The following is a 25,849-nucleotide window of genomic DNA, read 5'->3' as shown; positions in this document are numbered from 1 at the left end:
ATAAACCGAAATTCTTCACTGATATAAACCAATATGTATCCTTAATTTAAAACCAACCTTTTATGTTCTTAAATTAGTTTCTCAACGCAGGGCATTTAAACGACAAACTGTTGCAGAACTTCAGTTTAAAGTAATTTTAAGATGCACTTAAAACTAGTTTTAAAGGAAATTTTTCATTTCTAAAGAATTTTGTATGTATTTTGTTGAATTAAACTGGAATTAATTTCACAATTAAGCACGTTATAAATGACTTCAATTTCCAACATTTTATTCAAACTAACTGTTTTCGAAGTTTTCTCGCCTTTTAGTAGAGTTAAACAACTGCCTAGAATGAAGGAAGGAACATTTTCTTGAGTTAATGTAGTTTCAAAATCAAAATTACTGAAACATGCCGTACGATATGAAAACTCGTTAGCCCGTTTGAGTATTAATAATTTTCTTGTTCAAATGCCAAAAGTGCAAAATAAGTAAGCGTGCATGTTTCCTTTAAGATATATATAACTAGGTTTAATTATTATGCAAGTAGTAGTATTTACCAAAAAATATTGTCCATACTATTAATTACAAAAATGTTTTCCTGCTTAAACCGAAGGATGTAACCTTCAATATTCTCTATTAATTAACAGAAACTGCTATGCCATGGGCAAGTAAGGGGCAATACAAGCAAAGTTTAATTTTTCATTCCTTTTGCAATTTTGTCATCTATTGTACGTTAGCTTTGTTGTACAAGCTTGCTTATTTGGTTAGCGCTAAACAAAAAGTGCAAAAATCCGTCTAATTCCAACATTTCCCTTTTTTAGGCATTGACTAAAAAAAGCGTTTTTTCAAGTATTTTAAAACTTCATTTCTGCATATACTGCCGTTTTCCTGCTCACGGAGGTGCTGCTTTGAATGACTGATAACAAAGTAACAATTAAAGTTAAAAATTTAGTATAACATTGTAACAAGAAAGTTTTTATACAACATAATTGGTAGCTACTACGTTTAAGAAATAATATAAGACACATAAATGATTTAAATAAAGCTCACAAAACAACTTTTAGAGTCATTTAACAGAACCGAAATAAAATGTGAGATTACGTACTAAAAAACAGTGAGACCTGAAGTAAAACAACTTGCAAGTGTTTTACAATTCTGTACGTTTTAACCGATCTATCCAGAAATGTTGTTTAGTTACAAAAAATAACTGCTTTTAATTTTGATTTAACAATGAATATAAGGACAACAGTTTCATATATTTCAATATACTTGCTATAAATATAACAACAATAGCTAGCATTTGTATGTTTCATATGAAATACCGTAGTGCAATCGCTAAATCGTGATCTTCAAGAATTTAAGTAGCTTTTAATTACAGAGTAACATGCGAAAAAAAAGCGATTGCCATCATGTTGACACTTTAATTAACTTATGTGCATCGCTTAGTTGGAATTCGAAATGTAAAGGCAAAAGATTTTGCGTCCCATGGTAATTATCATTATCCAGAGTCCCCTGTACTTACCACTACTTGTGATATTAATGGTTGGATGTGACCCTGAAGACAACTCTATTTTTTATCCAGTTCAGAGACCAAATAATCCAGCACCCCCAAATGTACTGATTCACTTAGATGACTTTGAGAGCAGTACATGTTTATCGTGCCCCAGTCACATTTAGTGAACACGGAGGAACTTGAACCTTCTGACATCAAGTCCCAGACCCTTCAATATCGAGTACAACCCCTTACCGGTCAGACCATCACTGAATTCGCAGTCACTGTGAACGTACAGTCACAATACGTGAGTTGGCAGGATTATGTTTATAATACTTTCTTTGTCGTATTTGAAAATTTGAGCTTGCGTATATTATTATAAAAGCCTGAATGACCTCCACCTAGAAGAAAACCGTGAACCAAATTTCTACCTGGCAGTAGATATTCGGCTATACTGGGGTCACATTAAACGACAGATTTCACCGTCTGGGAAAATGTAAGACGTCTAGGTATGCAGAATAACAGTCAATATGCTACCGCAGTGTGAAGTAAAACTATTTGCCGTTTTAAAAATTCAAAATGTTTTTTTATTTATTAATTTTTTTTTAAGTACGAGAAAAACGAATCTTCGATTTACTAATATTTTTCTTATTCTCTATACACTTTCTTCTATTACTCTTTATTTTTGTATAATTTCCCTTTTGTTTCTCAATTTCTAAAACAATCTTTCAAATACAATCCTTAAAACTAGATTTTTCCATTCGAGTGATCATAAATTTTTATTTAAAAATGTTTGTAAATAATTCATATCTAAAGAAAACATTATTTAGTTTCACCAAGAAAGAATGTATCATATGCAAATTATTTCACTTTAGTGCCCAAGGATATTACTATAAACATTCAAAACATGCTTGGAAGAATCCGGAACATAAACTTCTCCACGAGCATGAGGGAAATGGTTGAACTTATTTGAATTGAAAACACGTATGCCAAAAGTAAGAGCGCTCTTCATGTTTCACTCTTTCACGATTTTTATTCTCCACAATAGGTGTGTTATTCCGATGAGATCTTTCTGAAAAAAAATGATGCATAAGGGTTTTTTCCCCCGTTTTTTTTCTTTTTTTCCCCGTTTTTCCATTTTTTAAAAATTTAGGTTTTGTTTTGAAAAAAAAATGTTTTTCGTACTTACTGTAGTCAGTGGTAAAAATTTCTTAGAAGTGAGCAAAAATCGACGCTTTTATTTTTTACTTCATTCAATAGCTCGGGTGTGACATACCATTGAATATGTATTTGAATTTATTTTTCGGAGTCCTTTGAATTTACATATGCATTTTAAAAAAACTGTTATGTATCCTTATACAAAGTTTGAATTTCTATGTTCTCAGTTGGTCAGTTTTCTCAGTTGCTTTTTGCACTCAAACAGATGACGATACATAATGGCAATATGTCACTTCAGCCTACATTAAAATTAGGAGCAGGTCGCTTTAAGAGGCCCTGTTTGGAGTCGTGGTAGTGTAAATTCGAAGAGTTTTATAAGGGAGGAGGGCTCGGCTACCAAACTGACAAGAGGCCTGCCTTGACTCTCGGCGGCCCTGCGCTCAAACTTGTCTTTGCGCTGTTGTGGCGAAAAATAGTCGTATTAAAATAATGTTCGAGACTTCACGATTAGTTTTTAAAAAATGTGTTTTCTCAATACGGTCTTTATTGTAATGCGGTGGATAAGGACGACATAAAACACGTCTCATATAGGAAAAAAAAACACCTGAAACCACTAAGAATTGCTACTTTAAAAGAATTCAAGACACCTCATCTACTTGAAATCATGCCACACCTTTCATATATGAAATACACCGCCAGATGCCTAATGGGCGGTACTTTACTGAACACACCTTTTATAATCTAAGTTCAAATTTTTCAGGGAATTCTAAATTCTAAATTTTTAGAAATTTTCAAGGATGGCAATGCGTCTTCTCCCCTGGTCACAAAAAATCGCAATTGGCTTGAAAACCAATTTCAAGTTTTGGACATTCATAGCTGCAGCATGGCTCAATATTTCTGTAAAGAATTTCTTATATGTCCAAAAAATAGTTATATTTTATCTTACAAGCAAAATGCATTGGGATGTGATACAAATAACTGTAAAATTAAGAATAACCAAATTCATCTAAACAGAAAGGCTTTTTCTTAAATCACCAAAGCATTTGTACGTCCACTGTTGGCTAACTTATCTCATTTTAAGACATAAATTTCTAGTAGTTATAACGACATTTTTTCAGTTATGCCATAATTTTAAGTTGACCAAGTGTCAAATTAATATAATCATATTCCAAACTACCATTGTGTCTTAAACTGAAACTTTAGAGCTATTTTCTCTGTTCATTCAAAATATTAAAATTTAAGCGCTTGGAATTTCTATTCAAACAATAGTTCGTTTAAGATGTTTAAAGTTTTCAAAGGAACCACTTAAAGTAGTTACTTTATTGTCATTGCGAAAAACAACTTTAAAATTTAAAAGCATTTCTCCATTAAGTGTAGTTAACTCGAAAGTTTTCTCGTTCTATACTTCGTTTATACTCCTCTTTTAAAATAGGGCAACGACTTTTACTCATAAATTTCACAATTCCATGTTAAAAGCTTTTAAGTAATTGGTAATTTATTCTGACTGGTCAGTTAAGCTGTATAAAAAAGTTGACTTAAAATTATATACTTATCTCAAAATGGTCTGTAACACTATTCGATAAATAGTCACTGTAATTACTCTAAACCTATTCTAGCTTTTCAGTAATACCACTTGTACAACATATTACACAATGAGTGTATTTTATTCAAAATTTCCTAATAAACGTTTGCAATGTAATTACGAGTGATATTATTGAAAGCAGGGAGATCTATCCTGACGCCTTAAATACATAAAAAAGTTCCTTACTGCTGCGCTCTTACGGTTACATATGATCTTGTAGCGAACAAAACAAAATAAAGGAAAATTGAATAAAGAAATGGTATTTTTTTATCAATTACAACCTGAAATATACTTATACGCAATAATATGAAAGAAACTTTACTTTTGTTTTTGTTTTCATTAAAAAGTCATGTCACGTATGTGTCATAATATGTTCATTTAAGTAACTTATTTCTAGGGGTGCCCCAAAAGTTCCTAAATACTTGCAAAAAAAAAATTAAATTTTACTTGCCAAGTAATAACAAAAAGAACGAAAATTTGTTTATGAGTCTTTGGGGCAGCCTAATAAAATACTCGGTTTTACAAATTTTCATTAATAAACATAAAATGAATTATGACACACCAATTATTTCTATAAATACTTACAGTATTCATTCCTGCTAAAATACCGACACGTAGTTAGATCTAGCACAATGTTAACATTACTTATTATTAAACAGCAATACATTAACAAATAATCCGTAAACAACAATCGAGTCGTAATTCAAAAATAAAGTGCAACATTCTAAAAACCTACCTAAGTCTATCCTAATGTCGGCTATTCGTCACTGTTATAAATGCTCTTCACTGTCGGTAATTTATAAGTTCTGGTAGCAATGGCGAATTGTTGCTTACTGCATATCTTATAATCACTCTTCTTAAGTATAAATATGCTATTTAGTACATGCATTGCAGCTATAACTATTTTTGTGACCATTGTTGTGCAGCGATGTTAAGCTAATGACGCGTTTGACTAGCTGGTGGTTAGTAGCACATGTTTCATTGAGCATTGCTGTCGGGTATTTTTGCAAGTGTAAAGCCAATCGCAAAGTAAAATTTTGCATAGAGTGCGAATAATTTTAATACAAACCATTTTCCATTCATGATCACCTTTTCTAATTTTTGCGATGCATTTTCTACATTTTTTCTAAGTATACTCAATTGTGTATGCTATCTGCGTTTAGCTGAGTGCAAAGTTCATTTGCAATGAGCGAAATTGCTAAGTAATTTTGACTGAACTTACGTACCGCGAATCGCTAAATTACGTTACACGCAGGCTTGCGATTAGCGATTACACTTGCATCACCTCATTTGGCCGTTACTTACAGCAACGTTTTTGAAGAAAGTAAAGTTTGAAAATTCTCATATTTCTTCCTTGGATTTATTCCGGCTATCTTATTCCCAGATTTTTCAACTCACCTTGGAGTTCACATTCAATGAAATGGCTCTAAATTATGGCAAATTCGTTTCAGACTGATCGGAAAGGCGTTGGACTTGTATCTGACTTTATGTTTTCTAGACGATCATCATCGTTGCGCGTTAATAGTGACTGGTGCACGTTAAATATGGCGCAGTTAAAGAGGGCTCCTCGTTCACATTCCAAATCAAAACTTCATTGGTTGCTGGATGAGGTGTTTCTCGGATCCTGATGTGGATACAAATTAGAGTTATCTCTCGGGAGCCATTCAACCAGTTGTTACACGCATAATGGTTGGCCCGGATTACCCTGTAGTGTAGTGTAGAATAAACTGCGATTGCACTACGCTACACTACAGAGTCACAAGATGGATATAATGACGAAAAGGATTGTCATTTCAACTTTGAAGGGTTAATTCATCATATTGAATGTATTGTACGTAACTAAAAATAATTTTTCCTTTTTATGATTTCTCATAAATGCAATCATGTATGTATGTGTGTGTGCGTATGTGTGTGTGTTTGTGTGTGTGTGTGTGTGCATCTTCTACATTGCAATAATTTAAGTGTTTTAAGTATAACAGTATCTCATAATAATTTTCAAATTATTCATGCAACTTTTCCAATAACTCTTTCCTGAACATTGTTATTTCTTCTCAGCTGATTCTCAGACCTATAACATATTTGAAAATTAATTAATTCATAATTAATTTTCAGAATCCATTTAAACTTTAATATAAGTCAACGGGTAGATACAACTATCGTTATACCAATACTTATATCTGCTAGAAGTTTAGCACTAGAAATTGACGCATTACATCTGAAATATATCTATATCATATTCGAAACCAGTTGTTCTGTAACGATTGATAATGTCAACAATTTCAATATCTTGTCAGTTACATCGGTTGCATCTTGTTTCACAAATTCATATTAATTGGAAACCATCACCGATTCGAAGTTTATCTTCCATATTTCTCCAAGTTTATGATAATAAAATTATTCGTTCAATTTAACTTGGTTGTATTGATCATTGTGCGCGTTTAAAAGGTAAAAGAATGGGTTTCATTTCATCTTTTTCTTTTAAATCAAAACACATGTTGTGTTATGACACAATATTGCAATATTCCCTTTGTATCTAATTTAACGTGATTTGTTATTCGTACAACCTTTTCGAGCAAAAATCAAGTATATGTTTAACACTTCTTTTTAAAATATTGTCACCTAAAAATATAAGAAAAAATATGATTTCCAAATAAAATGTCATTCATATCCCATGTTTAAATAATATTTTTCCGTTTTTAGCGACCATCACTTTAGAAATCATTTGTAACTTCTACAATACGTGATTGTTTATTGAGACAAAGTTGTTGTGCATCGAACTGTTTTCTTATCACTTGCGACGAGGAAGAAAAAAACACAGGGATGCTTTATTTTCTCTCATTGTTAGTTACTTCGAGAAAATAAAAGGCCAGAAATTACTTCAGAAAGATAAAAGGCTGACTTGAAATAAACAGACGTAATTTAGGTTAAGGCTATCAGGAAGACCAATCAACGCAGGCAATTTCACCAAGGCGATTAATTGCAATTGGGAGATTGCAGTACTTTTTTTTCATATATATTATTTCCGAAAAGGAGATAAGCTAAAGTTTAATGGCTTGAGAAATAAATTCAAACTAATGTAAAAGTGGTCAATTTATTTCAACACAATTTGCCTTTAAAAAGATATAAGTACAATTATGGTATTTTTTGTTCAAATATAGTACATTCGAGCGTTAATGTGTTTAATTAAGCATTTTACTAATTGATCAGATATTGAGTAAATGTAATTGCAAACAAAAGTAAAAAATATTAGTAGCTACGAATAAAGTACTTAGTTTCCTTGGAAAATGACTAACATCTAAAGCTCGTTTTCAAAAACAAAATATGCCTCTCTCATCTGATGAAGTAGATAGTATGTCAGTTTAGCGTGCTGGAAGAGGTTCAATTGTGTTAACGAAATTAACATCTTAAAAGTTCAACAAGGTTGGGCAAACAACCAAACATGTGTCTCATCATTAAATGAGTACCGATGCATTATTTTCTGAAAAAAATGTCACTTTTCTATCTTTCTCAAGTTTTGATTTCTGCAGCTACGCAAATAAGGATCGTCTGCTATTGTAGAATTACTATAGGTATATTATTGGAGATAAATTTTCCTTTAACTGGTATTGTAGTTGCCCAGTTTTTATGTCTAGTTCATGTATTTAGCATGAGCTGGAAGCATTAAAGAGGCATAATTTTTTAATCACTGTACCTCGTTTACCGAAGGTGGAACTCTCTAGATGTTTTGTGTATTAAAATTTCAAAAGCTTCAACATGACATAGAACAAGTTAAACTTCATCTCATTCCTTAGAGTTATTTTGAAATTTCATTCTAAACATGTTCAGGAATCTGGGAAGTCATGCAAGATTTTAATTACTTTTAAAATCCTTAATGGAGATTGAAAATTAACTTTATGTAAAACCAATAGAATATAATTTAGACATCCATCATTAAATTGCCGAGAGACCGGTATAAAACATATTGTTCGGGTTTCGGCGAATTTTACCAATCAAAATGTATTGCATCATGTGATATTGTATATTCCCAGTAATGATATATATATATATCATTACTGGGGAAATATTGCAAAACCAGATCTTAACAACGGAAGGGAAAAATCTGTTGACGGTAGAACGTATGAGTTCCAGTGTACTACAAACGGGGTGAATATCAATATGGGAAACTTCATATGCTACCAGCTCGATAAATTGAGTGCTTCTGCCAAGGTAAAGCAATTTCGATTAGCAAACAGGAAATAAATAATGTTCCATCAAGATATCGTAGAATTGAATACTGCAATGGTGACGTAACATAAGTTGATTGAATTTGAATTAGGAAGCAAGCAATCTTTCTGAAATATGTAAACGAGATTTTCAAACAAATTTAATAAAAGGGATGCATTAAAATGTTAACAAATCTAAAGCAATTATCTGACCTAAAGATCACAATATAACTTTCAGACTAAACTTAGATTGTGATGAACTTTAAAACAGACGTGGCATAGCAAAAGTGAAATACCAAAAGTCAGTGTCAAATTTGCGATTTTTTGCGAAATTCTCATATAACCCCGTTTTAAAACTCTTGGTGGCGTTTCCTACTAGCAATCTTCGAGGAACTCTCTTTAGTGCTTATGTTCTAAGTACTACAGATGCCCTCCCATCAGGGGTTTTTTAGTATTCACAAATGGTATTTTATAAACAGCTTTTGAAGAAAGCTTTAAAATTAAGTAATTTTTAAAGATCAACCTTGCTTTTATCAAGTGCATAATTTATTACCAAAAGGTTACAAAATATATGTCATATGCTAAAAATTAAAGTTTTAACTATGATATATAGCTTTAAGTTGACTTTTATGATCAAGTAAAACCAAGACATTTGTAATACCTGAGCCACAGACTATAACATCCTGACATTACAACTTTATCCACTGCGAAAGATTATGAGCTTAACTCCAGGTAATCAGAAAATTCATGTGGTTTAAGATAGGAAAAGTTTTCAATGAATTATGCAAATAAGTATTTTCGCTTCGATGAGTAAGCCTATTGGAAGCAAAGATGAAGCGTTAATTAACCGAAGTTTATGCCAGCTGATTACGCTTCTTGAAATGTAAGCGCTTTGCATACTTATTGATTTGAGTGATTAAATTATGGTTAAAATAATGAACAATATTTTAAAACTATGGCATATATATTTATCTTTTCTCTTGTGAGGAATACATAGTAATTTATCTTTTCAATCTATGAGGTAGTAGCTAAGTCTAACCACATCCGTCATTTGAAAAGATTTTAATCGGAAATTTTGAAATAGTAAATTAGTATATCAATGTACGCAAGTATGTAATCATGAAGTATAAAGTTCAACTGTGCCCGTAATTTTTCTTAATACAGAAGTACAAATATGATTGTTTGATAAAGTGAAAACAAGCACTTTGTTACTCAGTAATTTCCAACAACTTGATCTGAAGAAATAACAAATGGATGGAAATGCAACTGTTTTGCATGTAACGTTTATAAATGTTATATAAAACATTTTTCACGTAAAACACTATTTTTGAGAGGTTATGCATGCTGTTTTTCTTATTTTAACCTTTTCTTTATTTTATTTTCTTTTGTAATACTCAGCTGGGAGTTTATGACCGTTCGTCAGCTTATGAGCTTATGAGCCGAACTTATGAGCTTCAAACCTCAAAATATTCGCCAACTAGTGTTTTCATCATTTAGCGAGAGATATATTGCGTTGTCTTTTTACAGTTAAAGAGAAAGCAGCAGCAAAAATGACGATTTTTACGGTCTGCTTTAAATTTATGACTTCAGGAAAAAGTCAAAATTCTGCAATAAATACTCTACAAAGAAATGCAATCCACATCGCAGCAACCAGGCGTCTCACATTTTTTTTCCTTAAAAATGTATTTTTCTACTATTTTATATATTTATTTATTCAATCACTTATTTTCATCCTTTTCAAATACTTTCAACGGGTTAATTGTGCTACATTTGTCATGTTTTCAAAATTAAAGAATCTTTAATCCATGTTTACAAGATGTTGTAAACATGGAAAATGTTGATATGTGGTTTTTAACAGTGACTAAATAACATTATTATTAAAGAAATGTTTATTTCTACCCAGGTTAAGTTTTTTCCATATTCTTACTAAACTTACAAGGTTTTTCGTATAAAAAAGCATTCGATCAGTATAGTGGGTTTTAGGATCATGTACTATATAAGTATCATTTAAAACACAGTTTGAATGTAGATTTTAACAATTGTCATTGCATCTAATTCCATTAGTTTATATTAATTAATATTTTTCGCTGATCTATCACAATATTGGTTCCCTTCAATATTGGTTTCCAAACGTTGTAGTTAACATAGACCAGTCACGCACGTTTTCCTTACAAGTACTAAAATCAACACAATAGAGTTTCCTCATTGCAAGTCGCATTATTTAAATGGCATTACATTTACTTGTACACACTGATATCTCACTATACTTATACATAAAACATAATGGCTAATTCTGTATGTAAATATGTCTGGGGTGATTTTCAAAACTACTGGAACAATTTTAACCATTTTTTTTTTACCATAGATAGCTACATTATCAGGGAGAAAAATAGGCTATAATTTATTCCTTAAACAACTTAGTTTAAAAAGGTTATGATGGAAAACAGTACATTTCATATAATTTCCCCATTAAATGACTAAATATGAAGCCCATTGTTACAAAAAAATTCGTTGCCTTACAACAGCAATATTAATAGTACTCATAATGACAATTTTTAATCAAAACTTCTTTGAAGCAAGCATGAAATTGTTTGCTTTCTTAGGATTTTTATCCTCATCTATACCAATAATCGATACCGGGACTAAGTAAAAAGACATTTGAGTTTGGCAACAGTTAGAAAATAGAAAGTGTTTACTATTTGAAAGTATATTAGCCAGCAAAAATCGGGTCATGAAAAATTAATTGTAAAGGAATGAGCGGCTTTTATTCTATTGGGTGAGCTGATTTCAAATCTGACATCCATTTTTCTCAATCAAGTAAGATATTTTAACCAATTGGGCTTTAACATATGGGCAGAAACGCTTATTTTTTCCTATTCTGGGAGAAAGAGTCTTTACCAAATTTATGTAAGTATATTACTTACAAACGAGTTTATGCATCAAACATACAATTGGAAATCAGTTACTTAAAGTACAGGGTGTTCCGTTTTAACCTGCAAGACCTTTATTTTCGCAATCGTTATTCCTAGATGTACACTTCCAATTGTCAAAATGTTTAAAATCAGATGCAGAGTAAAGATATTGAAAGTTGGAAGCAAAAATAAAAATGCGTCAAAAATACGAAATGCAAATTTGTATACGAGCCCTAGGTCCCCTAACTAATATTTAGAGAAACAATATCAATGGAAAACTATTACTGACACAAAACACTTGACATTTGTGCGACCAAAAAACAAGGAAATATTCCAGTTCAAAGTTTTAAGAGACCATACAGAAGATGAGATTGAAAACTTATCTCCCATTCAGAAGAATGACAGGACGTCAAAGTAAGAAAAACAAGGTACTTATATTTTTCATTGCTATTCAAAAATAAATGCAAATGATATGCCTGGATGCACGAAAACACACCATAAAGCCTCGAATAATTCGAAAAATACAATACTGGATATAATTTTAAACAAATGTTAACCGCTATATTTTCCCACAAAAGGTGTTATTGACGGCGAGTGAAAAGTTGTGTAAGTCACAAAACATTTCCTTAAGCATAAGTAAAGGGACCTGGGGACCGTATTAAAACGTAAATTCAGTATTTTTTGACTAAATTTTATTTTTACTTCAAACTTTCAATATATTACTCGGCATCTGATTTTGAACATTTTTGCAATTGATGTATACATCTAGTTTTAATGGTTGCAAAAATACAGGAATTGTAGGTTGAAACAGAACGCCCTGTATATATTAATTTCATAGTAATAGGAACATAATAATAATTAATTTAAACGATTCAATTATAAAGTAACGCATTTTTTCAGCTGGCGCTGTTTTATTCAGCCAAAGATTACGTAATAATGTTTCTGGGCTATCACCATGTAACCTGAATATCGCCATTAAAAATAAATTTAAACCTTTTGTTAAAATGTAAAATAATCCACTAACTAAATTAGGCAAATCTATTAACACCACAAAACCTTCCATTAATTTGTCTTTGTGCACATTTTTAACACTCGCCAAGTTTTACTACTTATTTCCGAAACATTTTGCATGAAAATTTTTAGCATCATTTTATGGGCAGCGAAAATATCTCAGTATTTGGCGACAGTATATCACTAAAAAAAAAATAATAACAGACAGTTTTACAAAGTCGGGAGGGAGAACATTATTCAAAGTATCCCAAAAACGATTACCACAAATTTGGTAATATTTTAAGTCGCACTAAGAACCCACAATAATTAAAATTTCCCCAAATAACTAAGGCAAGTATAGTGGGATTACGGGTGTTACAATTTAAACAAATGATTTAAACAAGTGAAATTTCAAATTTTGGAAATTCATCAAATTTTTATATGTTTAAATGTCGTGCTTTCGTTTCTAACTGAATACTATTTCGTTTTTTATAATTATTGCTTTTATACTTTTATGGGTAAGGAAGAAGCTCGTTTTTGAACCACATACAAGCGGGGTGTTTTATGAAAGTAGCGATTGTTTCTCACAATTAATACTGTCCCGGGCAACGCCGGGTATTTTCTCTAGTATATAAATATATATTTTAATTATTATTTTCATCTTACGGCGTGGAAATGACTGATTAACTAAGACAAAGAGAAGGTGCAAGTGAACCGTTAATTAGCGAGAAGTAATGTGTTTCTTAAAACGACCGGTATTTTCTTTTTCGCATTAAAGTAAGTTATTTAGAAAGTTAATTTAGAACTTTCCTAATTTGCATTACAGATGTAAAACTAGCTTTTCACTAATATATGTCAGTAATGTAAGGGGGTTTAAAACACAAAAATCGTCGAATTTTGCTTTTTTTTTTATCATTTAAAAAGTTTTCCGGTTTTTTTTTTTTTTTTTGCTTAAAATGAATCTTGTCAATAGTTATTTCTGTAGCATGCATTTAATTAATATTACTTTTAGCTTTAGAATTTTAATCGTGTTTCTCCCCCATGATGCAATTTTTCCGGATTTTTTCGCATTCAAACTCATACAACTCAAGAACTTATGAAGATAAAGTAATGAAATTTAGAGCATATCTTTTTCAAACAGTTTACTTTATATTTTTTATTGAATTAATATTTATTTTAATTTATTGTTTATTTTTATACTTGTGTATTGAGGTTGCTGAATCTGATGGTGGAGGGAGGTGTAGTTTTGCACAACTGTGCCGAAATCCAACGGTGGTTGAAGCATAGGACGTGCCAGTACATTTGAATCGCAAAGTCTCGATGTATACCCTCAAAATACCTTCCGTAATTTAATGAAATTCGCTAAATTTAGCAAATTTTCCTTGAATTTCTGCAAACTTTTAGACCTTAATTCGAGATAAATGGGATACGAGGGCAAATAATTTTTAGATCCAAAATCATGTTTTACAAATTTCTTTTAATTTCACCCATTAAAAAATTTTCCTTTGTAGCCTTTTTTTTTTAACTGTCGTGTGGTTGCATGGTTAGAGAGTAATACTGCTTACCAGTGTTGGGCATTAATCAACTAAAACCTCTATCGACTAAAGTAATCTGACTCCCATTTAGTTCAGACTAAAATTTTAAAAATTTAATTCAATTGCAGACTAAGATTAACGTTAGTTTAAACTAACTCGTTAGTTGGCTAAAAAAACTAATTTAGTTCAGATTGATTTAGTTCAGATTAAATTAATCAGATTGAATTTAGTCAAACTAATTTAATCAGATTGATTTAGTCAACTAAAGTAATCAGATTAAAATTTATACTAAATCTAATCAAATTGAAATAAATCTACACTGTTAAAACTACAGATTGCGTTTGGATTCTTTAAGGGGTTCCTTTCTCTTCTCCCCTCCCTTAATGAATATTAAGTAGCTCCTAATGTGTTACGGGGGGACATTGGGGGTTGGGGGGCTGCCCCCCTTACCGATTTAAGACCTTAAAAAATCAATAATTTTTAAAAACATCCCCTTTGGAGTGACACAGTTTGCGACATGACCCACACTACCCCCCCCCCCCATTTGGTACACAATATTGCTTTTGGTCTTCTTTATCTTTATCTTCTTTATCTTTACTAATAATAGTCCGTGGGAGTTTGTGACAAAAATACCCAAAACATTTCACTTCCCGATACCAGTCTAAAATTTTGCACAATGCTTATGTACATATCTAAGAACAAAAATCCGCCGGGAGGCATTTGATCAGAGGTCATGAACCCCCTGTGATGACGTCATCAAAATGGTCGCCTTATTAAGAGAAGTACGTTAGTTTAACTGCTTAAAAACTCTATTATGGATCTTATATATTGCGATATTAAAGTATATCATTTAAAAGCGCTTTAAAAGAGCTATTTAATAGTGATTGGATTTTTTTCCTATCACTAATTGTTTAAGAGTTATTACAATTAACGTCATCAAAATGGGCCGTCTGGAAAGGTGAGTACGGTACGTTTGACTGCTTAGAACTACATTATAGATCTGTATATTGTGATATTGAATGTGTATCATCTGAATGAGCTTTAAGAGATCTATTTAACAGAGATTGATTTTTCCTCTTAAGACAAGTAGTTTTAGAGTTATTAAAATTTCGGTCATCAAAATGGCCGTCGTGAAAAGGTGAAAAGTTTCGTTTAACTGCTCAAAACGCCATTAGAAATCATTCTTCCGTAAAAAAATAGGTACACTAAATAAAAGCTCTAAAATAAACTATAAAAATATGCATTTGTTCTCCCCCCCCCCTCTTAGTAAATAGTTTTAAAAATTTCACTGCAAAAACGTAACTACATGAGGCGGAAGGGGGGTGCATTCTCATTGAACTGTTCCAACTGTTTCACCTCATCTAACCCGCTATGAAACTTTTAATTAAAAATTCCTTATCGGAATAAATACATATATGTATTGTCACACAATAATTCACTTCTCCTGCAAGTGCGAACGTTTGCCGTCTAGCGGCAAAAATCAGAACGACTACTCGATTTTTTTCCCGTCAACAAGCTGTAACTTTGGATTGTAGTCCGCCTAGCTCGTTTCTTTCCAGTTCTGCTGTTCTCAGCAATAATTAATTCCATAGTGATATGTGTATTATTCAGATATAATTTTCAATAACTGAATATTTGACTGGTTAATGCTGTAGCAAAAAATATCAAATTAAGGTGAGTCATATAATTCTATTACACGGTTTGAAATCGATAATCGATAACTTCAATTGTTGGCTCCATCTAGCATTGAAATTATCATAATATATATATATATATATATATATATATATATATATATATATATATATATATATATATATATATATATATATATATATATATATATATATATATATATAGCTTGTATTCATTCCTTTACGTCCTTTACAATAAACAAAACGTATTTAAAACTCCCAATATTTTTTAGAATAAATTTTTCTCCTTCATTTGGTCCATGTGACCTCAAAATACTAACATAGCTTGCAATCATTTCTTTCATGTACTTTTGAAAAAGTAAAATATTTAATGAATAGAATGTTTGTAATCTAGATCCCATCTACCCCTGCTAAAATCTATTCAGTGGGCTATGCTGAATGAGTATGGCGAAGATAAAATGTTGGTCATGTTAGGTGGTCTTCACATATAAAAATGGCTGTTTTTTCTGCAATAGGTACATGAATTGAAGGAAGTGGATAAACTGAACTCCTAGTAGAAGCTCATGTTACAACATCAGGAAGAGCAGAAAGAACACAAAAAGTTTCGCATGTGAAGTGAAGTCGACACGCTCACGATTTTGCAGTAACCACTTCCAAGTTCTGTCAGAGAAAACGTTTCAAAATCGAAAAGAGATATAGACAAAACATATACAGACTGGGTTAACCGAAGATCAGAAGAATCGCCTCAGTTTACTGAAAGATCACCATGGAGCTAGAATGCATACTTTTAAATCTGATGCGTACTATTCGTCAAGGAAATTTCTCAGATTTTACTGTCACTCTTGAGAACATATGTCCATGGATGTTTGGTTTGATCATACAAATTATGCCCGATGGCCTTCTGTATTTCTGTGCAATTTGAAGCGGTAGAGATGCATCCAGCTATTTTTCAAGAGTTTCATAGGAAAAATATATCTGGCTCCAAAACTGAGAGGAAATTTTCCAGGATGGCACACGACCATTTGCATGAGCTAAACAACAAATTAATTTAAAAATCATCAACTAATCTATCACGTTTAAGTCCTGAGGCGTCATTAATACAATGGATGGTTGCTGGACCGGAAGTTATGCGCCTGATTGGGGAGTTTGAAGAAAATCAGAGCCTAAAGTCTGACGTCACTACTGAAAAGCTAGATACTAGATACATGAAGATACTACACTGTTAAAACTACAGGTTGCGTTTGGCACCTTTCAGGGGTGAAACGCTTGTTCACCAGCGACACCCAATACGGAGCCGGAATGGCACCTGTTACTAGGGCGAAAAATGGGCACCTTTTAAAAGACAGGCAGCACGGGGGGAAAGAAGGAACCTTCGGAGAGAAAAATGGCACCATCACTGATTTCTACAGTAAATCCTCTTCCCCCTCCCCCCTATTGTGTGCGTTTTTGAATATTATTGCGTTCTATTTATTGTTTAGGTTATGATAGAATATATAAGTCTTGGTACTTTTTTCACATTGAATTGAATTCATTTTGGATTAAAACTTGTCATTTAAGGCATTTGATCATATTTCAGACTTTCCAACATAATATAGAAGTGTTCATGACTTTAATTCCTCTATCTGAGTTCTAACTCTCATAAAAACCCTTGGATTGCTCAGTAGTTTTAAATGATATTGACATTTACTATAGCATGATACTAAAAAATAAGAGTGTAGGCATTTACGGATAATTTACAAGCACAGCCAAAAATATTCAGTTATATTACAATCACGGAAAAATCAAATCGTTTCATAAAATGCAGGCGTTTCATAAATGTTCAAAATATTTTAATCAAGAGTAACATATTGATACGTATTATATAGTTCGACATTTGAATATCCTATTTGAACATAAGTAATCTAAAAAAGCACTTTTTTTCTTTGTTAAATAGAAACTTTTTTGACATTAAAAATCAAAACAAATTTTTAGCATCCTACATAATGAAAAGCATTGCAAACAGAAATTAGAGAGAGAGAAAAAAAATAAACGCGTCTAGACACTGCATTCGGTTTTTGAAATAACACCAACAAAATATTTTCACGTAATGAGTCATGGCATGAAACACACAGAGAGATTTCTTTTCAAAGCCTTTTTTTTTCTTTGCTACGTCTACGCAGATATTTTATTGAGAAGATAAAGACATTTAGTGTATCTACTGTAGCAGTTAGTTACATCATTGAATTTTCATCCCGGTTACTTATTAATTATTTCGTATTGCTAACAATAAACAATTTTGGGGAAAATCCGTGAGACCGCAGACGTGACAAGCAATGAACACCATATATTAGTACACGTGATAAAAAAAAAGCCATACATTACTATGTTAAAACGGTTAACTATAAACAATAAGCAGTACTCAGTTTCCTTTGTTGAAACACAACTCTGAAAACACTAAAAGCCTGTTGGAAAGCCTTAAATGTTATACCATGATTAAATGCCTGTACTTACGCAAGGTTTTGAAGGTTTGTCCCAGAAATGTGGAATTTTAATCCAGTATAATTGTCTATTCAATGTGAAAATTTAATGTACTACCAACAACTACGTTGCAGCATCGTCGGCCGCCATTAAAGTGGCTGAATTGAACTTATGCCGGAGTGCACAGCGCATGTGCGAGCGAGGCACCTTTGCGCAGGAAAAGAGTCGCTATTGGCTACTGCGTGAGCTGATGGCCCTTCATTACCTTCTTTCATCCACTGAGGTGCTAAAAGATATCGGAACAATACTTCCTAGCCTCTGTGGCACCCTGTGGCTCCGTCTTTGCACCCTACGGCGGAAAATCGCACCCAGCTGGCACCTCTGGTTATAACAGTTTAGAAGCTTTTTTATTCGGTATGAAACTCATGTTTCCAGCCTAGTTGAAACATTTGAAGAACACGGGAATCCTTTCGAAGATGACGATTTAACTACAGTAAACAGCAACAAAATTATTCTCTCGGAAGAAAGTGCCATTGCTGTGATGTCAACGCAAGTCAATTCAATACATTTGTAGAAGATCGCTTAGTGTTAAGAAAATTATCCATACATGATGTTATTAAAAGAAACACTCCTCTTGATGAGCAGAAAAATATTTCTGTTCAGTCCAAAGACAAGCAAAACATTGTTAATTTGAGGAGGGGCAGCACTCTTTTTGCTAAGCTATATGTTGCCTGCCAAGCAATTCAAATGGATGTAAAAGAATTTTTTTTCTCATGAAAACAGCTCGTGTCTACCTTCTATATCCAATCTTGGCAAATTTAGGAAATCAAGAAAAAAGTCCGGCGTAGTTTCTTGTATCGTTCAATCAACTGGACTGGTTTTGACGGCTATTCCGGAACTAAATTGTTCATTGATGGTGCTGCACGGATTCACATGCTTGTTCCTCAGTCTGCTCGAACTGTCCAATAATACTGCGATCAGATTATGAAGCCGTACATAATAATGAGACGAAAAAGTGTTCATAGGGTAGATTTGGTTTTTGACCGGTATTCAAAAGGAAGATTGAAAAGCGACACGAGACAATGGAGAGGATCTGGACCAAGAATAAGTATTAAATCCAATGTTTTGATACCGAAGTCATTTACTAAATTTCTTGCGAAAGATAAAAATAAAGTGGAGCTTTTTGAATTTTTGGCAGAAAATCTCGTGAAGATGGATCTACCAGATGGGAAGCAGGTTGTATGCTCGTACAAAGACACTGCAATTGCTTCAGTCAAGAACAATTTTGAAACCATGTTTCCCGTATCCCACGAAGAAGCCGGTGCGAGGCTATTCCTCTATGTGCAGCATGCAATAGAATACTTGGGTCATGTAAAGATCACCGTGAAAACTGTTGACAGTGATGATGTAGTGATTGCTATGTTCCGAGTTCCGAAACTGCAAGAGCTATGGGTGGAGTATGGAAGTGGAAAATATCTACGGTATCTTCCTATTCACGTTTTGCACCATAAAGTTCCACAAGGTGTTACAGATCTTCTACCTTTTTCCCATCCCTTTACATGAGCACACGGTGTCTAGTTTTGCCAGCATTGGTAAAACTAGGTACTGCATGGAAAATGTGGATGGCAATTAGAGAAGTTGACAAAGTTTTTTTTGTACTATACTAAAGTACCTGAGAGCATTAATGAAGAAGATGAGCATTTTCTACTTATTCAGCGCTTCGTAGTCTTGACGCATCATTCAACAAGCTCAATGGAAACCGTAAATGAGGCTAGGAGAATTTTCTTCACCCAGCAAAACAGACCAGTTGATTGTATTCCAGCATCTAGCTACATTTTTCTGCATCACCTTAAGAGAACAATATTGCAGTGTTTACTATGGTCAAAATGTCTTCAGCAAAATTTTCAGCTCTTGGATCCATATCAGTGGGGATGGAAAAAAATCGGTGAAGAGTTTGAACCTCTTTGGTATGCACACCCCAAAATAACAATGCAGAAATTACAGGAACTTATATCATGCAAGTGCAAAGAGATGTCTACACGCTGTCGATGCGTCAGATCAGGTCTGAATTGTACACTTCTTTGTAGTTGTGAGGGTCAGTGCAATACGTAAAACGTTCCTTAAAAAAACTTATTACTGTTTTTGTTATAACAGCTACTTTTTCTTTGTTATTAAAACACGTAATTTTCGTCTATTTCTCTTATATGTTTAAAATGTAAGCATTTTAACAAAATTGTTTTATTATACGATAGCATTAATAATTAAGTTCTCGATCCATTTTGGGCGGTGACTTTGATTATTTCTGCATTTTAACCTTTCTTTCATTCAATATAAAAGTAAAATACTGACAAAAAGTGTTAAAACATGAAGTGCAAATTTAAATTTAATGAAACTGGAAAGGTTCTTTTACAATGCAGGTATAACAGTAAAAGTTTTACTCCAATATTGCAGAACACAGGAAAGTCATTGTTTTCCTATCAATTTTCACGTTGATACTGTAATAATTTTTAAACTATTTATCTTCTTTACTAATAATAAAGCTCAAAGTTTGTCTGGATATCTGTCGGGATATCTGTCCGGATGTCTCTCTGTGACGAGCATAGCACCTAAACTGTTCGACCGATTTTCATGAAATTTGGCAGAGAATTTGTTTGTAGCATGGGGGTGCGCACCTCAAAGCGATTTTTCGAAAATTCGATTTTGTTCTTTTTATTTTTCAATTTTAAGAACATTTTACCGAGCAAATGATCATATCGTGGATGAGTAAATTACAAAATTATCATAACGTGGAACGGTAACTTAAAAAATGTTGAGAAGGCCAGGGCCAACCCAGAGCTGTCGTGCAACTGAGGAAGGAAGGAACCGTAAAATGACCGAGCAAATTAACATCGCAAATTGGGGAAAAATTCATCATCCATTGTTTGTAAATATACAGGCGAATGAAATGACCTTTTAATTTTTCTACTACGAGCAAAGCCGTGCGGGTACTGTTAGCAGAAAATAAAACTAAGCTCTGTTGAAGAGCTTTTTTAAACGACTTTCAGATAATGTATTTGAATTTTACAAAAATATGACCTATTATGGAGTTTTAAGCAGTTAAACCGACGTATTAACCGATACATGGCGGCCATTTTGATGACGTCACCACAGGGGGTCTTGACCTCCAATCAATTGCCTCCCGGCGTTTTTTTTGCTCTCTTATATGAACATAAGTGCTGTACAAAATTTCATACTGGTATCCGGAAGTGAAATGTTTTTGCACAAACTCCACCGACTATAATAAAGCTGAAAGTCTCTCTGTCGGGAGGATGTCTGTAGGATGTCTGGATCTCTGTGACGCGCATAGCGCCTAGACCGTTCGGCCGATTTTCATGAAATTTAGCACAAAGTTAGTTTGTTGCATAGTGGTGTGCACCTCGAAGCGATTTTTCGAAAATTCGATTTTATGAATTTGATTTTATTAAAATTTTAAGCCCTTTTTCACATAATCTTTACTAATAATAAAGCTGAAAGTCTCTCTGTCTGGAGGATGTCTGGATGTCTAAATCTCTGTGACGCGCATAGCACTTAGACTGTTCGGTCGATTTTCATGAAATTTGGCAAAGTTAATTTGTATCATGGATGTGTGCACCTCGAAGCGATTTTTCGAAAATTCGATGTGGTTCTTTTTCTATTCCGATTTTAGGAACAAAATTATCATAAGATTGACGAGATTACCCTAACGTGGAACCATAACATGGGCATAAGCCAATTGGCGATAAAATTCACCATACATTATTTGTAAATATACAGGCGGATCAAAAGACCTTTTAATTTTCTATTACGGGCAAAGCCGTGAGGGTACCACTAGTACTGGAATAAAGGCTTGATTTTTTTCATATCCAGATAGCCGATGCCTATTCCCTATTGCAGTTACTTATATGAGGGGATGCCCCCCTCTCAAAAAGAAATTCACTCCACTCAAATTATGGGAGGTGGTTAAAAACGCGAAAATTTTCCAAAAAACAAACCTTAAAATTTTGAAGTCTGCGCCACCCGCCCCACCAATTCCCCCCCCTGTAGGCCACACCACTTCTGATCTTATTCGAATAAAATGCTTGATTTTTTTTTATCCAGATGACCGAACAAAGTGTGGAGTAGGAGCAGGCTATGCTGTGCTACGGGATGGGGTCCGCATCCAAAACTGGTCCGCAAGACTCAATCCTTCAAACTCAGTATTCCAGGCAGAGCTTATGGCTATTTTTCAAGGCTTGTCGTATCTGGAAATAAATCACCCTTCTTCTGCCGCAGATCTATACTCTGATAGTCTCTCCTCCTTGGAAGCACTGCTGAATCCCATACATCGAAATCCCCTAGTAAGAAAAATTCAAAAAATACTCAAAGGCCAGAAGGATATCTCATTAAGTTGGATTAAGGGTCACGCAGGACAGGTGGGGAATGAAGCGGCAGACTTCTTAGCCAAACAAGCAGCAAACGACTCATCTACCCCCCTTATTCTAAACATGCCAGTGCCAAAATCTTTCATAAAACAAAAATTACAAGAACATCTAAAAGATAGTTGGAACACACGTTGGCAAAGTGAAACAACAGGCAGAAGGGTACATTCCATCTTCCCAAACCCTTCTTTAAAAACCAGGATCAAGAACAGATCTGACACCCTCTTAGTAACTGGGCATGGGCCCTTTCCAGCATACCTCTCTCGCTTCAAAATAATTCCATCTCCCAACTGTGCATGTGGACTCGTAGGTACTCCAGATCATTATCTTTACTCCTGCCCTCTCACCTCTCAATTTCACCTAAAGATGAACAATAGTATCACAATACCCGACAATATTCGTCAAGCTCTTTCGCACCCATCTGGTTCAAACTCCATCCATAATTTAATTAGCGAACTGACCATCCGCAACTACGAGTTCCAAGAAGTTAGCTGATTTTCCAGTCTGTTTCCAACGCTTCCAGGTGTGTATTGGTAAAGGATGTGGACTTGCGTTTCTGTTCAAGCCGAACTCACTAAGACGTTTCCTCTTCATTGCTTTACATGATTGTGTGTCTCAAAAATGCGTGCTATCAAGCATTTTAGCTGGGGTATCCTATTATTAACCTCGATTTTTTTTTAAAACTTTGTATATATAATGTATATATTTTACTTTATTACTGTCATTACTATTATATTTCAAAGAAAAGGGAGAAAAAGAGAAAGCCCGTCGTAGTATCTCGAGTACTCTTGCTACAACCGGTTTGCTCTTTTACATAATATGCCTTTTATTGTAACTCTTTTCGTCACTATTATATTATATTATTCCAGTTTTACATACATAATTTCCAAAATGAAAGCCAATTTTTGGCCTTTCTTCTCACCCTCTTCAGTAAACATCGGTGGAAGAAACAAATACGCGTATTAGGTTTCACTAAGCCGTTTCTCCCTCTTTTTTGAAAAATGTTGTTATTAGGCATGTTTACAGTGGGCCGTTACCAGGCATTTCAACTTGGATGCATACAACCTTTTAACCAAGAGTCTTTTTACTATAAGTATTTTTATATATTTACTTTTCTGTTAATATTTTTATTTTATACGAGGATATAAATGTAACAGTATTCTCTCTCATTAATTCCTAGTTACTTGGCCCCAATATAGCATTTTGAACCTATTAACTTTTTCAAGCCATTTCCCCCATATATACATGTTTTTTATGTATATGTGCATATATATGTATGTATGTGTGTGTGTATGTGTGTATGTACATGTATGTGTGTGTGTGTGTATATATATGTATATGTATGTGTATGTATATATATATATATATATATATATATATATATATATGTATATGTGTATATATGTATATGTGTGTATATGTATGTATGTATATATGTATGTATATGTATGTGTATGGGTATGTGCGTATATGCGATGTGTATTTCAAGTTTTCCCTTCAGTTTCTTTCCCTCCCCCTCAACCACCATGGTACCCTTCACCGGTTAAGCTAGAAATGGCAGGTACGAAGGTATCATTGGTTTAAAATAAATAAAATAAAATAAAATAAAATCCAGATGACCGATGCTTGTTCTGTTTCAAAGTAACTTACTTAAGGGGATACCCCTTAGATTGAACCCCCCTCATATTACGGGGGAAGGGGGCTCCCCCCAAAAAAACATAAGTACAAATCTTTTTCAAAAACAAGCGCTAAAAATTTTAAGTTTGAACCAACCTCTCCACTGACCACGCCCCCCCCCCCCCCCGGAGACCACACTGCTTCTGGTTTTTATTGGAATATAATGCTTGAATTTTTAAAATCCAGATGGCTGATGCATGGTCTGTTCCTGAGTAACTTACGTAAGGGGATACCCCTCCTTAAATAAGCAAGTCCCTCATATTCTGGGGGGCTCCCCCACCTTCAAAAAACCTATTAAAACACGAAAATTTTTCAAAAACAAACCTTACAAATTTGAAGTCGGCCCCACGGACCCCGTTAGTCTGGATCACGTATCTATACGCATAATCGTGTGTACACGTACATACTCGTATATACACGTATTTATGACGCTTATAAACGCATAAATATGCATATACACGTAGAAATACAAATGTGCCATCTTACACGAGTATACTCGGGTTAAACACGTATCTATAAGCCTATTGTCGTGTGTGCACGTACTTACTCGTATATACATGTATTTTCTCGTATATGCCTGCATAAATATGTATATACACGTTTAAATAGAAATGTACCTCTTTACACGAGTATATTCGGGGTAACACATATCTATAAGCATATTCTCGTGTGTGCACGAACATACTTGTATATACACGTACTTTCTCGTATACGCACGCTGGAATATGACATAGAAATACAAATGTACCTTTTTACACGAGTATACTCGGGGTAACATGTATCTAGACGCATATTCTCATGTGTACACGTACATACTCTTATATACACGTACATACTCGTATATACACGTATTTACTGGTGTATGCACACATAAATATGTATATTTACTTAAAATTTCAAATATACCTCCATACACGAACATACGCGGGATAACACGTTTATATACGTATATACCCGCACATAGTCGTATGTACACGCATTAACTTGTGTATGCTTGCATAAATATATATATACACGTAGAAATACAAATGTGCCTCTGTTCATGTGATATTTATATTTTACGAATTTAATCTGAATTTAAAAAGTAATCAAATCAATTTGATTACTTTTAATCTGATTACTTTTAGTCTGACTAAATTCAATCTGATTAATTTAATCTGAACTAAATCATTCGGAACTAAATTAGTTTTTTTGAGCAACTAACGAGTTAGTTTAAACTAACGTTAATCTTTGTCTGCAATTGAATTAAATTTTTAAAATATTAGTCTGAACTAAATGAGAGTCAGATTACTTTAGTCAACTAATCAATCAATTACAAATTTAGTTGATTCTTTTAGTTGATGCCCAACACTGCTGCTTACCAGCACCGTGAATAACACATCACCATCGAAATACTGTATAACTGTGCTTTAAAATACAAAATTATTTTTTGAAGTTTTTTAGGGGGGTTGCTTTTTTTACGTTTTGTTTGGAAAAAGAATATTTTTATTGCGGGGGCGGGGGGTATAATACCACATTACTTAATAGGAATTCAACAACATAGGACAGAAAAGGCACATGTGCGTATGTCTCACTCTCACAAATTAAATAGGGAATTCATAAAAGTTTATAGTGAAGCAATATTGTTACCCTTATATGTTATTATGTATTTTTTAATTATTAAAATGACTTAGTAAAAATTAATTATAATCTATAAGGGTTTAAGGTAAAATGTTCCCTTGTCTCTGAGTTTAAATTTGAATTTTTCTTCTTCGTCTTCTTTTTTTTTAATTTA

General features: G+C 33.3%; 1 protein-coding gene across 1 annotated transcript; it reads left to right on the top strand.

Moving 5' to 3' along the window:
- Positions 1-1,518: 1,518 nt before the first annotated feature.
- On the top strand, positions 1,519-22,893 carry LOC129222894 (uncharacterized). The gene is made up of 2 exons (XM_054857457.1): positions 1,519-1,624; positions 22,079-22,893. The coding sequence occupies exons 1-2, from the start codon at positions 1,519-1,521 to the stop codon at positions 22,891-22,893; spliced, it is 921 nt and encodes a 306-aa protein (XP_054713432.1).
- Positions 22,894-25,849: the final 2,956 nt, after the last annotated feature.

The sequence above is a fragment of the Uloborus diversus genome, chromosome 5 (assembly GCF_026930045.1).
Source record: "Uloborus diversus isolate 005 chromosome 5, Udiv.v.3.1, whole genome shotgun sequence".
NCBI lineage: Eukaryota > Metazoa > Arthropoda > Arachnida > Araneae > Uloboridae > Uloborus > Uloborus diversus.
This window is presented reverse-complemented; position numbering and strand designations above follow the sequence as displayed.

Excerpts from the sequence above, each read along its gene's own strand:
- LOC129222894 (XM_054857457.1), top strand. The coding sequence starts at position 1,519 with ATGGTTGGATGTGACCCTGAAGACAACTCTATTTTTTATCCAGTTCAG. Across the intron at positions 1,625-22,078 it reads CTTAGATGACTTTGAGAGCA|ATGACCGAACAAAGTGTGGA; the intron begins GTACATGTTTAT and ends TTTTTTATCCAG.